This window comes from Zootoca vivipara, chromosome 3, assembly GCF_963506605.1.
Source record: "Zootoca vivipara chromosome 3, rZooViv1.1, whole genome shotgun sequence".
NCBI lineage: Eukaryota > Metazoa > Chordata > Lepidosauria > Squamata > Lacertidae > Zootoca > Zootoca vivipara.
In genome coordinates, this window is record NC_083278.1 from 4,966,123 (window position 1) to 4,981,036 (window position 14,914).

Sequence of the window (14,914 nt, forward strand, 5' to 3'; positions counted from 1 at the left end):
AAGAGCCTAGGTTTCAGGAAGAGTCTAGCTGACAGTTGTCTGTATCTCAGAGGTGAAGGAGAACAGCAAGAACTGTTGCTTGTCTATGTAGATGACCTGATCTGCTTAGCAAAAAGCCAGATGCAAGTGCAGAAGTTTGCAAAAGAGCTAGGCAAGAGGTTCAAACTCAAGAATCTAGGTGCAGTGAATGTTTATCTAGGTGTGCAGATAGACAGAACTGAGGATGGAAGTTTTTTGCTCAGTCAGAAAGGCAAGATTGAACATTTGCTTGAGAAGTTCAGAATGTCTGACTGTAAAGGGGTCAGAACACCCATGGAGACAAACTTTGTGAAAGAGTCACAAGTGAAGGACAAAGTAGCGTTTGAGAGTCCTGAAGTGTTTCAGTCAGCGCTAGGGAGTCTGTTGTATTTGTCACAATGGAGCAGACCAGATATTGCTTTTGCAGTCAATTTGCTCAGTAGAGAAGCATCGAAACCTAGCGTGCATGCTTGGAATGGCATTAAGAGAGTGCTTAGGTATTTGCAGGAGACCAAAGAGTATTGTTTGGAAATGTCAGCGCAAGGTGAGCCACAACTCACTTGTTTTGCAGATGCTGATTGTGCCAATCAGGAGGACAGGAAGTCAGTGACTGGTTTGGTAGTCAAGTTTGGAAATGCCCTGATTGGTTGGCGGTCGCGCAGGCAAAGCCTAATAGCCATGTCTTCCACGGAAGCCGAATTCTGTGCGTTGTCTGCGACATGCACTGAGTTGGAGTACTACAGATGTTTGGTCCAGGAAATCTGGGGTGATTGTAGCCAGCCCATCACTGTTTGGGGCGACAATCAACCATCTTTGAGACTGGCAGAGTCTGGACAGTTCAAGGCCAGAACCAAACACTTAGACATCCGCTTCCCAAACGTATGTCAGAGCATACAGGCAGGCTTGGTAAAGTTGAGGTATTGTCCAAGCCAAGAGAACCTAGCAGATGGGTTCACAAAACCCTTGAGTTTCCAACGGCATGGGGAATTCTGTGAAGGGTTGGTTTTGGGGTAAGTTTGGATACCCGCTATCCCCAGTGTTCAGGTGAGAGGGGGTGTGAGGAGGAACAAGTAACCAAAGAGTTAACTGTGTACTGTCCACCTGACCACTGAGGAAGATATCATGTTACAGAATGTACTGGAAGTGTTTCTGTGTGTATCAGTTGGTTTCGTTTTTGCCTGGGAGACGGTCGCAAGATGTCTGCGAGCTCACCAGGTTGTTTGTTGTTTTCTCTGTAAAATAAACTTCAGTAGTTATTAGAACACCTTGGACTCTGTGTGTTCTTAAGAGGCTTTTTATCCAACGGCTATACAAGTTTCCGCTGTGTGTGAGAAGAAGAAGACTCTGCTGTTTGTTTTCACTGCCAGCCCGGGTCTACGGAGCAGAGGCGCTAGAGAAAGCGTGCCGGGCGGTTTTTAGTGGCTCCTAATTGAGTCATAAATAACTCAAAGGAGTCCTATATTCGTCACAGTCAAAGGGTTTCAGAGTGAAGTGCTCTTGAGGTTTTAAGCTGTGTTCAAGAGATGTACATTCACAGTAGTCCATTTTACACTGCCTTCTTCCCTGACCCTGCTTGTGTAATTCATAAATATGAGTGGGAAAAACCTTGCATATATGCCTATTCTTTCTACCTACTTCCTACATTTCTGCTCTAAAGCAGGCATCCTAGAACCTGAATGTCATGTAAGAAGTGGCAAATTCAGTGAAAACTTCACATCCCGATGGAACTATAAGCACACTCAGCATCCCATACGAATAAAAAATATATACAAAGTTCAAACAAATTATATTTCCAATGTTATTGGTTTATTCTGTTGTTTGAATAGTTTATATCTTGCCATTCAATGCTCCAGTCATTTCAAACAATAAGAAAACATATGGTTTTAATCTAGTTAAAGAAAATATAACTATTCAAAATCAAATTTAACCCAATGTGCAGCAAATAATAAAACCCAGAAATAATCTTATGTGGGTTTCATTGTTGTTGTTGTTGTTTTTTAAAAAAACTTCATCCACCTTCAGAGGTGTGGGGAATGGCAGGGCTTTCTCTGTGGCAGCCCCTAAATGGTCCTCTCTGCAGAATTCTTGCTAGTATGTTCAGTATCCCTTTCACGGATCACTGCCTTGTCGTGGCGAAGGGGCTTGAATAACTCGGAGAAGCTATGAGCTATGCCATGCAGGGCCACCCAAGATGGACAGGTCATAGTGGAGAGTTTTGACTAAATGTGATCCACCTGGAGAAGGAACTGGCAAGCCACTCCAGTATCCCTGCCAAGAAAACTCCATGGACAAAGACAACAGGCATATAAAAGTTATGACGCTGGAAGATGAGCCCCTCAGGTCGGAAGGCGTCCAACATGCTACTGAGGAAGAGCGGAGACCAAGTACAAGTAGATTTAGAGCTGATGAAGCGGCTGGGCCAAAGCCAAAAGGTCGCTCAGTTGCGGATATGCCTGGAAGCAAAAGGAAAGTCCGATGCTGTAAAGAAAAATATTGCATAGGAACCTGGAATGTAAGAACCATGGATAGAGGTAAGCTGGATGTGGTCAAAAATGAGATGACAAGAATAAATATTGACATCCTGGGCATCAGTGAACTAAAATGGAAGGGAATGAGTGAATTCAGTTCGGATAACTATCATATTTACTACTGTGGGCAAGAATCCCGTAAAAGAAATGGAGTGGCCCTCATAGTCAACAAAAGAGTGGCGAAAGCTGTACTGGGATGCAATCTCAAAAATGATAGAATGATCTTGATACGAATCCAAGGCAGACCTTTTAACATCACAGTAATCCAAGTTTATGCACCAACTACCAATGCTGAAGAAAGTGAAATTGACCAGTTCTATGAAGACTTACAAAACCTTCTAGAAATGACCTCAAAAAAGGATGTGCTTCTCATTTTAGGGGATAGAAATGCTAAAGTAGGGAATCAAGAGATAAAAGGAACAACTGGCAAGTTTGGCCTTGGAGTTCAAAATGAAGCAAGGCAAAGGCTAATAGAGTTCTGTCAAGAGAACAAGCTGGTCATCACACTCTTTTCCATTAACACAAGAGACGACTCTACACATGGACATCACCAGATGGGCAGCATCGAAATCAGATTGATTATATTCTCTGCAGCCAAAGATGGAGAAGTTCTATACAGTCAGCAAAAACAAGACCTGGAGCTGACTGTAACTCAGATCATCAGCTTCTTCTAGCAAAATTCCAGCTTAAACTGAAGAAAGTAGGACAAACCACTGGGCCAGTAAGATACAATCTAAATCAAATCCCCTATGAATACACAGTGGAAGTGAGGAACAGGTTTAAGGATTTAGATTTGGTGGACAGAGTGCCTGAAGAACTATGGCTGGAGGCTCGTAACATTATACAGGAGACAGCACCGAAAACCATCCCAATGAAAAGGAAATGCAAGAAAGCAAAGTGGCTGTCCAATGAGGCCTTACAAATAGCGGGAGAGCGAAGGCAAGCAAAATGTGAGGGAGGTAGTGAAAGATACAGGAAATTGAATGCAGACTTCCAAAAAATAGCAAGGAGAGACAAGAGGGCCTTCTTAAATGAGCAATGCAAAGAAATAGAGGAAAACCACAGAATGGGAAAAACCAAAGATCTTTTCAAGAAAATTGGAGATATGAAAGGAACATACAAAGATTACCATAATAAAGGACAAAAGTGGAAAGGACCTAACAGAAGCAGAAGACATCGAGAAGAGGTGGCAAGAATACACAGAGGAATTATACCAGAAAGAGATGGAGGTCTCGTACACCCCAGGTAGTGTGGTTGCTGACCTTGAGCCAGACATCCTGGAGAGTGAAGTCAAATGGGCCTTAGAAAGCACTGCTAAACGGAAAAGGTCAAGAATTAAGTATAAACATTTAAGAGATGCTAAAGAAAGAGGCGGTTTCTCCCTGCCAGATTTGAAGTTATATTTTGAAGCAGCAGCTTTTTGTTGGTTGAAAGAATGGTTTTTGCTAGACAATGATGATATACTTGACTTGGAAGTATATGATAATGTTTTTGGTTGGCATGCATATTTATAGTATGACAAAGTGAAGGTTCATAAAGGCTTTAAAAGTCATATTATTAGAAAATCTCTGTATTATGTATGGAATAGGTATAAAGATTTGTTGGAAACAAAAACGCCCAGGTGGATTTCACCAGCAGAAGCGAAGGCACATAAAAGATTGAATATGTCAACAAAGTGGCTAAAATACAGTGATTTATTGGTTGAGGAAAGAGATGAAGTTAAAATCATATGAAGTGTTGAAGAGTAAAGTAAATGATTGGTTTCAATATTATCAAATTAATGAAATGGATAAAATGGATTAAAAAGTTGGTTTTCAAATGAAAAAGTCAAAATTGGAGATGGAATTGTTAGAATCAAAAAGTAAAAATTTGTCAAAAATGTATAATTTATTGTTGGAATGGCATACGAAAGATGAACAAACAAAATTGGTAATTATTAAATGGGCATATGATGTAGGGCATAATATAATAATAATAATAATAATAATAATAATAATAATAATAATAATAATAATAATAATATATTATTTATACCCCGCCCATCTGGCCGGGTTCCCCCAGCCACTCTGCGCGGCTTCCAACAAAACAGTAAAATACAGAAATCCATCAGACATTAAAAGCTTCCCTAAACAGGGCTGACTTGAGATGCCTTCTAAAGGTCTGGTAATTGTTGTTCTCTTTGACCTCTAGTGGGAGGGCATTCCACAGGGTGGGTGCCACTACCGAGAAGGCCCTCTGCCTGGTTCCCTGTAACTTGGCTTCTCGTAGCGAGGGAACCGCCAGAAGGCCCTCGGAGCTGGACCTCAGTGTCCGGGCAGAACGATGGGGGTGGAGACACTCCTTCAGGTATACCAAGGCCGTTTAGGGCTTTAAAGGTCAACACCAACACTGAATTGTGCTCGGAAACGTACTGGGAGCCAATGTAGGTCTTTCAGGACCGGTGTTATGTGGTCTCGGCGGCCGCTCCCAGTCACCAGTCTAGCTGCCGCATTCTGGATTAGTTGTAGTTTCCGGGTCACCTTCAAAGGCAGCCCCACGTAGAGCGCATTGCAGTAGTCCAAGCGAGAGATAACTAGAGCATGCACCACTCTGGAGAGACAGTCAGTGGGCCTGTGCCTCCATGGACAGCTGTGAGTCTAAAATGACTCCCAGGCTGCACACCTGGTCTTTCAGGGGCACAGTTACCCCATTCAGGACCAGGGAGTCCTCCACACCCGCCCGCCTCCTGTCCCCCACAAACAGTACTTCTGTCTTGTCAGGATTCAATCTCAATCTGTTAGCCACCATCCATCCTCCAACCTCCTCCAGACACTCACACAGGACCTTCACCGCCTTCACTGGTTCTGATTTAAAAGAGAGGTAGAGCTGGGTATCATCAGCATACTGATGGACACCCAGCCCAAACCCCCTGATGATCTCAAAAGCCGCTGAGAGATCCAGCAGAACAAGGAAACAGCTCTCACCTTTGTCCCTAGCCCGCCGGAGATCATCGACCAGTTTCAGTCCCATGATGAGGCCTGAATCCTGACTGGAAGGGATCCAAATGGTCCGCTTCTTCCAGGCGTGCCTGGAGTTGTTCAGCAACCACTCGCTCAATCACCTTGCCCAAGAATGGAAGATTTGAGACTGGGCGATAGTTGGCCATATTGGCCGGATCTAAAGATGGTTTTTTAAGAAGCGGTGTAATAACCGCCTCTTTCAGCGGGTCTGGGAAGGCTCCCTCATGGAGAGAAGCATTTACCAACCCGCGAAGCCCATCGCCCAGCCCTTCCCGGCTAGCTTTTATAAGCCAGGATGGTCAAGGATCAAGGAGACAGGTGGTTGGTTTCACTCGCCCAAGCAGCCTGTCCACATCCTCGGAGGTAACAGATTGAAATTGATCCCACAAAACTTGACTAGACAGGGCTCCAGCACTCTCCCGCCCCGGCCCTGCTCCCACTGTGGAGTCTACCTCTTCCCGAATCTGAGCGACTTTATCTGCAAAAAGCTTTGCAAAATCATTGCAGGAGATCATGTGGCCCGTACTGGGCCCGGATGGAGCAGATGGTTCCGCTAAATTGCGAACCACCTGGAAGAGTCTACTGCTGCTGTTTTCTGCAGATGCGATGGAGACGGTGAAGAAGGTCCTCTTCGCCGTCGCCATTGCCACTTGGTAGGCTCGAACTTGAGCTCTAGCCCGTGTCCGGTCTGATTCAAAATGAGTTTTCCGCCACCGGCGCTCTAGCCGTCTCAACGACTGTTTCATCGCCCTGAGCGCCGGGGAAAACCACGGGGCTGTCCGGGCTCCATGCAATCTGAGAGGGCGCTTCGGGGCCAGACAGTCAATAGCGCTGGTTAACTCCACATTCCAGCGGGCCACCAGGGAATCAGCCAATTGGATCCATTAAGTAGCGGGGGCGGACCATCCAAATCGGTCCCACCTCCCTGCAGAGGGGAAGGGTTGCGGAGAAGTCCAGTTGCACCAGAAAGTGATCTGACCATGGCACTTCTTTTGTTTCGCTTTTACTTAATGTCAGATCACCAACATCCATAGAGGTAAACACCAAGTCCAAGGCATGTCCGCGGCTATGAGTTGGGCCAGACTTATTCAGGGACAGCCCCATGGTGGCCATGCTTTCCACGAAGTCCTGAGCGGCTCCTTGTAAGGTCGTGTCGGCATGGATGTTAAAATCCCCTAAGACAACCAAGCTAGGTGTCTCCAGGAGCACATCCGACATGACCTGAAGCAGCTCGGGCAGGGAATCCTTGGTGCAGCAGGGAGGTCGGTACAACAAAAGGAATCCTGTACTGCCCCTATTGCCCAACTTCCAGAACATGCACTCAGAAAACTCAGTCTTACCAATAGGACGCCTGGTGCAAACTAATGACTTCCTAAAAATCACTGCAACCCCCCCTCCCCGCCCAGATGGCCTGGGTTGCTGTGCATAAGAGAAACCTGGTGGACAAGCAGCGCCAAGAACGGGCCCATCGGCTTCATCCAACCAGGTCTCTGTCACACATGCCAGGTCAAATCCTCCATCCACAATCAGGTCGTGAATGGCAGTGGTCTTATTCATCATCGACCTGGCATTGCACAGCAGCACCTTCAGGTCATGTGGGTATCCCTTGCTGATTTCAATATCCGTCCGGTCAGGACCAGACCCGGAGGCAGAGATAGTCCTCAGACAACGACTAAGTCTGCCTCCTCGGTAATGACATGGTCTGGTCTTAGCGTAACTCCTCCTCCTACCCGTGACCACTGAGATCAGTTGTCCCAGTGCATCCCCCCCTGTGGAATCTTCCCCAGCCATTTTGCTTGCTGGGACCCCCTCCCGGGCAGCCCTGACCCCTCCCCTTAAAAACAATATAAAACCTCTGTAAAAACAGCAAAGAATGTGTCACGGTGGCCGGAGTGGACTACTTCAGAGTAACGACACCAAGCAGCTCTGCATTTTATTCTTTTATTGGTGCTGCGTATTTACAGTGCTCAAGTCATTGCTATTTACACGGAGTGATGTGGTCAGTCGGTTTCAGAACCTCCTAATGGCTTTTGGCGCGTCTTTCTCCAACACAAAAGCTTTGGCAGACCCATCCTCTTGCCCCTCCTCTTCCTGCGTAATTCTGGAGTTGGGGGGATGGGTCTTCCCCCCTTGCTTGCCCCTTCCTGTCCCACCTGGGACCCTGGCTCCTCTACCTTGCCTGAGCCTCGGACACGACTTCCTGCTTCCCCACTGGAATCGGAACTCTCCCTGCTTTCCCCTTTGCTCGGGGACGGGCTTGAACTCAGGAGGGGAGGGACTTCGCGATATCCCCTGTCCCTCACAGAATGGAACAAAAGAAAAACACTAAAAACACAATAAAACAATAAAACCAAAAACAATAAAAATTACAATACACCAGAATTTAACAGAAACACCACACCCAACTGAAAATCCCTCCCACCTACCACCCCAAAGAAAATAAAAACATAAAAAATTCTTTTAAAAGCATTTTAAAAAGAACTCTGTGCAGTTTTAAGTTCCCCTGGGCACTACCAGCAGCAGAGCGGAGCAGCGGCGGCAGTCCTTATGAGGCCCTCCAGGCCCCGCCCTAGACCAGGTGGAGAGAGGCAGGGGCAGGGCCTGTGGGCACACACAGCAGGAGAGATTGGGTGGAAGATTGGGAAAGGTTGTGGAAGCAAAGTATGAAATTTACCGTGTGTACAGTTTTGAGAGAAAATTTGATGAAAATGATGTATAGATGGTATTTGATCCCGGTAAAGTTAGCTAAGATTTATCATAAACAAGATAATAAATGTTGGAAATGTAAAAACCAAGGAGGAACTTTCTTCCACATGTGGTGAGAGACAGAAGTGAGAGACTTCTGGGAAAAGATTTACAATGAATTGAAAAAAGTGTTGAAAAACACATTTGTTAAGAAACCAGAAGCCTTCTTACTTGGGATAATTGGAGATGAAATACCTAGGAAGGGTGTTACCTTTTTTCTGTATGCCACAATAGCTGCAATAATTTTAATTGCAAAGAATTGGAAGAATGAAGAATTAACAACAGTGGATGAATGGCAGAAGAAGTTGATTGAATATATGGAACTGGCTGAGTTGACCGGGAGACTTCGGGACGGGAGTGAAGAAGCAGTGGAAGAAGACTGGAAGAAATTTAAATTTTTTTTAAAGAATAAGCATATAATAGAATAGGATTAATGGAAGTGAGGGAGATACAAAGAGGCTGTAGTTAATACAATGGTGAGAGGTGGGGTGGGGGAGTCACAGGGATGAGCCGATGGGTGGGGGGAGGAGGGGGCCCACGGAGACCTCACCACTCCCCGAGAACCATCCCGGAGATAGGGGCTCGCCTGGGCTGGGGGTGGGGACAGGACGGGTTTGGGACGCTTCATGAATCGGGCCGGGGTGGGGGGAATCACAGGGATGACCCGAGGGTGGGTGGAGGAGGGGGTACAGGAATGGGGTCGAAACAGTCACAGGGATGTGCCGGGGGATGGGGGGGCACAGCAATGCGTGACAGGGTACAGCTAGTAGAATGATAAAACAATACCCCCTCTTCTCTCAGCCATAAGATGTCCATGACATTAACAAACTGTGGGAAAGACTAGGAATTGAAAGTGGAGACACTATATGTACAGTACTTTATATTGTCTAGTGTTGTTTATTTTTTTAACACAAGAAAAAATTCAATGAAAACTATGTCAGTATATGAGATCATGCAATATTTACTGGGAATAGAACACATAGTTAAGATGATTGTCACATAGATACATGGAACTGGTCTGAGCTCAGCAATAAAGCCTTCCGGGCAGAACTATTATAGTGAAATTGAAATGTATTAGAAAAGTCACAGAAATGTAAACCGTTGTTCTAATTTGGGTTTAGGAATTAAAGGAGAAATGGGAGTTATGGGCACACCTGGAAGCCAGGGTCCTCCTGGTCCTTCAGGATCTTCTGGAGCTCCAGGTGAAAAAGGTAAGAGCAATTTGTAGATTAACTCCCAGCTTGTGCCCCTTTGTCCCTGAATACCCTCCTTCTCCACAACTGACATCATCAGGTGTGGGACAGGCTGCCAACAAGCAATCGGGATCTTTTAAGTATGCTCTGGATTGTTCCTTGGCAAAGGATGCTGTAACAGCAAGCTTGCTGGGATTGGCTGCGCTGCAGAGTTCCTCATGAGGAACACCATAGTGCACCTGACTCCTGCCAAAGCCTATCAGCTGACCAGCACTGGCTTCAAGCTCTGTTTGGATCTTACTTTGCAGATTGAACTACAAAGGAAAATTGCCTTACACCAGGATCCAGCTTGCCAGCTGGAAAAAGTTCTCCACCCCTGGTTTAATTCCATCACTCTGCAATCTTCTTACAAGTAGGAGGTACAGAAAAATGTTGCAGTTTATGTGTACCTCCTAGCACAGGGATACAGAACTGGATATTGTTACAGGGCCAGGGCCAGAAGCAGGCAGCCCTTTGCAGGCACCTTTGATTGGTGGACAGAGCCACCCACCCTCCCGGCAATCACCTGGAGCCACATAATTGCTCTCCCAAATTTTGTTTTGTAGCCTGTTCCTGAATTCAGTACTTGTAGAACGGATTACCTTTTTCTGTCACTGTGCAAAGCTTGGAAGTAAATCCTGTTTTTTCTGTGCTTTGGGAGGGAAGGCTTATTGTGCTCAATTAACACATGCTTTTTGCAGGTGACAGGGGTTTTCCTGGAGCTGTGGGGCTCAGAGGTGATCCTGGCTCAAAGGGTGAAAAGGGTGAAGCTGGTCTACGAGGAGAGCCAGGAAAAATGGATCATGTGGACATGGAAAGCATGAAAGGCCAAAAAGGAGATAAAGGAAGTAAAGGTCTGTAAAATTAAATAGCACCTGCCTTTTGCATGTGACTTCTCTTCTATTTTGAACATATTTTGATGCACTGAACCCCCTCCCTCAAAGTTTGGCTTGCCTCAAAAACCAGCTGAGGTTTGCAGGCACTCCTGCAGAATAAAGAAATAAAAAAGAACCTCAAGGAGGTTTGCTAGCTCCTTTACCAGAAAAATACTCTTCTTATCTTTGCATATGGTCTAACAGAAAGTGAGTAACATGCATACTAACATGGACTGAATGTCTTAAATCATCCTTTTCTGATGCAACCGGCAGACAGAGGTGTTTTTTTCTCTTTGATGTTTTGTCTCTTTGTCCTCCCCTTTTATTTGTTTTCTTGTTCTCCTATCCTCTCTTGTCTTTTTTATTCTAATTGTTCTAGATTGTTTGTTTTATTGTGAAAACTTTACTAAAAATTAGTTTTTAAAAGTGACCAAATATTTTCAGGTTTATTGAAGTTCTGGGTGGTGGCTGCAGCTTTAAATTTCCCAGGATGTCCCATTCCAAGGGACACTTGCGGGGTGGGGAAAGGTGACCACAAAAAGTTATAGTTTTCATTGGTGGTCATGATTTTATTTCCTCAGTCCTGAAAAAGGCTCTTCTAGACTTCATTGAACCATAGACTTGTAGACCTGAGGGTCATCTAGTCTAGCTGCCTGCAATGCAGGAATCTCCAATGAAGCATCCATGACAGAGGGCCATCCAACATCTGCTTAAAAACTTCTGAGAAAAGACAGTCCACCACCCTCCAGGGGAGTCTTTTTCCACTGTCAAACAGCACTTGCCATCAGAAAGTTATTCCTGATATTTAGTTAGAATCTCCTTTCTTGTACCTTGAATCCATTGGTTCTAGTCCTGCCCTCCGGAGCAGGAGAAAACAAGCTTGTTCCATCTTGCATGTGACAACCCTTAAGATATTGGAAGATGGCTATCATATCTCCTCTCAGTCTCCCCTTTTCCAGGCTAAACATACCCAGGCTCCTTCAGGTTTGCAGATCCTTGATCATCCTAGTTGTTCTCTTCTACACACACTTTTATCAATCTTAAATTGTGGTGCCCAGAACTGGACACAGTATTCCAGATGTGGTCTGACCAAGGCAGAATAGAGTGGTACAATGACTTTCCTTGATCGGGACACTCAACTTCTGTTGAGGCAGCCTAAAATAGCATTAGCTTTTTTTGCTGCTGCATCACAGTGTTGACTCATGTTAAGCTTGTGTCCCCCAGATCCTTTTCACATGTACTACTAGTTTCACATGTAAATGTACTACTAGTTTCACATGTACTACTAGTTTGGAAGTGAGAGCTGGACCATAAAGAAGGCTGATCGCCGAAGAATTGATGCTTTTGAATTATGGTGCTGGAGGAGAATAACATGAAGATCAAACCTATCCATTCTGAAGGAAATCAGCCCTGAGAGCTCACTGGAAGGACAGATCCTGAAGCTGAGGCTCCAATACTTTGGCCACCTCATGAGAAGAGAAGACTCCCTGGAAAAGACCCTGAAGGGGACGACAGAGGACGAGATGGTTGGACAGTGTTCTCGAAGCCACCAACATGAGTCTGACCAAACTGCGGGAGGCAGTGGAAGACAGGAGTGCCTGGCGTGCTCTGTTCCATGGGGTCACAAAGAGTCGGACACAACTAAACAACTAAACAACAGCAACAACAACATTTTCTTATGATGCTATTCATGAAATTACTGTGTACCTTCATTTTTTCTTCCAACAAATATGCGTGCCATTCAAAACCTAAGCTCACTCCTTCTAAATCCAACACATCGGTATTTTTTAGTTCTATCCATTTCTTTATCCACGTTAAACTGGCCACATTGTGATATAATTCCATATCTGGCAGATTGAACCCTCGTCTCTCCTTTTTATCTATCAATAATTTGTACTTTATTCTTAGTTTTTTGCCATTCCATATAAATTTTGATATGTCCTTTTTCCAATATTTAAAACATCTTGCGCCTCCTAATATTGGTAAATTTTGGAAGAGATATATCATTCTTGGTAAAACACTCATTTTTATAACTGATACTCTGCCTAATAATGACATACTTAGAGATACTTGTGCCTCTGCTGCCATTTCACATGTTTTGTTGCTCAGTATTAGTGTTGAAAACTGAAATTTAGATTTAAATCCTAATGAGGTCAAGCTGTAGTTCAGTTCTGTATTCTGTATAAACTCTTGATTTATTTGTTTATTATAGTAGTAGAATAACTAAATTCATATCAACTGATTTGTTATGCTATTCTCAGAGTGATTCTCTCACACAACTTCAGATGTGGTGGAAAGAGAACCATCATGAAGCAACATTTTTATGCTTTCTAGGACAACTGGGACCATTAGGAGAGAAGGGAACTGCAGGGGACCCTGGCACACCAGGAATGGCAGGGAAGGATGGGGAGCCTGGTCTACCTGGACAAGCAGGTATGAAACCCTGACTTTCTTTTCATCACTAATGTGAAGCCTCTGGGAGTGACTACTAATTACAGTTCTACTTTCTTAGCATTGCTGGGCTCTTTCATAATCTAGCAGGCACCTTACATTGTATTTTAATGAGTCATGCAGTTCGATATATTTTTTAATATCCCCTTTCCATTTTAGGGCCAAAAGGGGACCAAGGCCCTCCAGGATACCAGGGTGAACCAGGAGCTCCTGGACAGAAGGGGTCCATAGGAGAAATGGGTCTCCCAGGTAATATTAACTTTGGCCATTTGGAATTATGCATCAGCTGATTTTCCACCAACCAAAATGTTCAGAGTAGTTTTAAACACATTATGTTACTTTTAAGAAAGAAAAATATAATATAATCCAAACTTTTATTTTTAGGACCATCAGGAGAAAAGGGTGTGCAAGGCCTTCCTGGTGAGGCAGGGAAACATGGGTTACCTGGAGCAAAAGGTGTGAAAGGTGAAAAAGGGCAGGCTGGGCTTCCAGGAATTGGCTTCCCCGGGGCTCCTGGTGAGAAGGTATCCATCCACAGTTGTTCATAAACTATGTTAAATATCCTAAACAATGTAAAGGTTACTTTGCACAATGCATCTCTTCCTAATTAGAAGGCATAAGACTGATGTGCAAGAGTACAGGCTGTATTCAAAACAATTGTTGAGGAAAGAAGGACATTTGCATTGGAAGCTGCCTTCTCCCAAGTCAAAGCATTGCTCTAACTCAGGGGTTTTCAACCAGTGTGCCATGGCACCCTGGGGTGCCTTGAATGATAGTCAGGGGTGCTGCGGGCAACACTAGACTCTGTCCCTCTTTCCTTCCCTACCTCCTCTGGTACCCTCTTGCTTTTCTGCCTCCCAAAGCTTGTGTGGCTGTTTGTTGCAGCAGCCCTGGCTACAGGCTCCTCATGTGAATGGTGCCTCTGGGGCTGGCCAGGGGGTGCTGGTTTCCAGGAGCTGAGGTGGCCAGAAATTTAAAAGGCACTAGTCTTTATGACACTTTCATGGATCACTGCCTTGTTGTGGCGAAGGGGTTTGAATAACTCAGAAAAGTTATGAGCTATGCCATGCATGGCCACCTAAGATGGACAGGTCATAGTGGGGAGTTTTGACTAAATGTGATCCACCTGGAGCAGGAACTGGCAAGCCACTCCAGTATCCCTGCCAAAAAGTCTCCATGGACAAAGACAACAGACATATAAAAGTTTTGACGCTGGGAAGATGAGCCCCTCGGGTCAGAAGGTGTACAAAATGCTACTGAGGAAGAGCGGAGGACAAGTACAAGTAGATTCAGAGCTGATGAAGCAGCTGGGCCAAAGCCGAAAGGTCGCTCAGTTGCGGATATGCCTGGAAGCGAAAGGAAAGTCCGATGCTGTAAAGAAAAATATTGTATAGGAACCTGGAATGTAAGAACCATGAACCTTGGTAAGCTGGAGGTGGTCAAAAAGGAGATGGCATCAGTGAACTAAAATGGAAGAGAATGGGCAAATTCAGTTCGGATTACCATCATGTCTACTACTGTGGGCAAGAATCTCGTAGAAGAAATGGGTGGTGACAGCTGTACTGGGATGCAATCTCAAAAATGATAGAATGATCTCGATACGAATCCAAGGCAGACCTTTTAACATCACAGTAATCCAAGTTTATGCACCAACTATCGGTGCTGAATAAACTATAAACTGAAATTGACCAATTCTATGAAGACTTACAATACCTTCTAGAAATGACACCAAAGAAGGATGTTCTTCTCATTGTAGGGAATTGGCATGCTAAAGTAGGTAGTCGAGAGATAAAAGGAACAACTGGCAAGTTTGGCCTTGGAGTTCAAAACGAAGCAGGGCAAAGGCTAATAGAGTTCTGTCAAGAGAACAAGCTGGTCATCACAAACACTCTTTTCCAACAACACAAGAGATGACTCTACACATGAACATCACCAGATGGGCAGCATTGAAATCAGATTGATTATATTCTCTGCAGCCAAAGATGGAGAAGTTCTATACAGTCAGCAAAAACAAGACCTGGAGCTGACTGTAACTCAGATCATCAGCTTCTTCTAGCAAAATTCCA

General features: G+C 44.7%; 1 protein-coding gene across 1 annotated transcript in view; it reads left to right on the forward strand.

The window, feature by feature from the left end:
• Window positions 1-14,914, forward strand: part of COL4A1 (collagen type IV alpha 1 chain) — a 182,046-nt gene that overhangs the window by 116,310 nt on the left and 50,822 nt on the right. Inside the window, exons 33-37 of the mRNA XM_035110373.2 lie at window positions 9,412-9,501; window positions 10,224-10,376; window positions 12,732-12,830; window positions 13,008-13,097; window positions 13,233-13,372. Of these exons, the coding sequence (XP_034966264.1) occupies window positions 9,412-9,501; window positions 10,224-10,376; window positions 12,732-12,830; window positions 13,008-13,097; window positions 13,233-13,372 (572 nt within the window). The remainder of the gene's footprint in view (window positions 1-9,411; window positions 9,502-10,223; window positions 10,377-12,731; window positions 12,831-13,007; window positions 13,098-13,232; window positions 13,373-14,914) is intronic.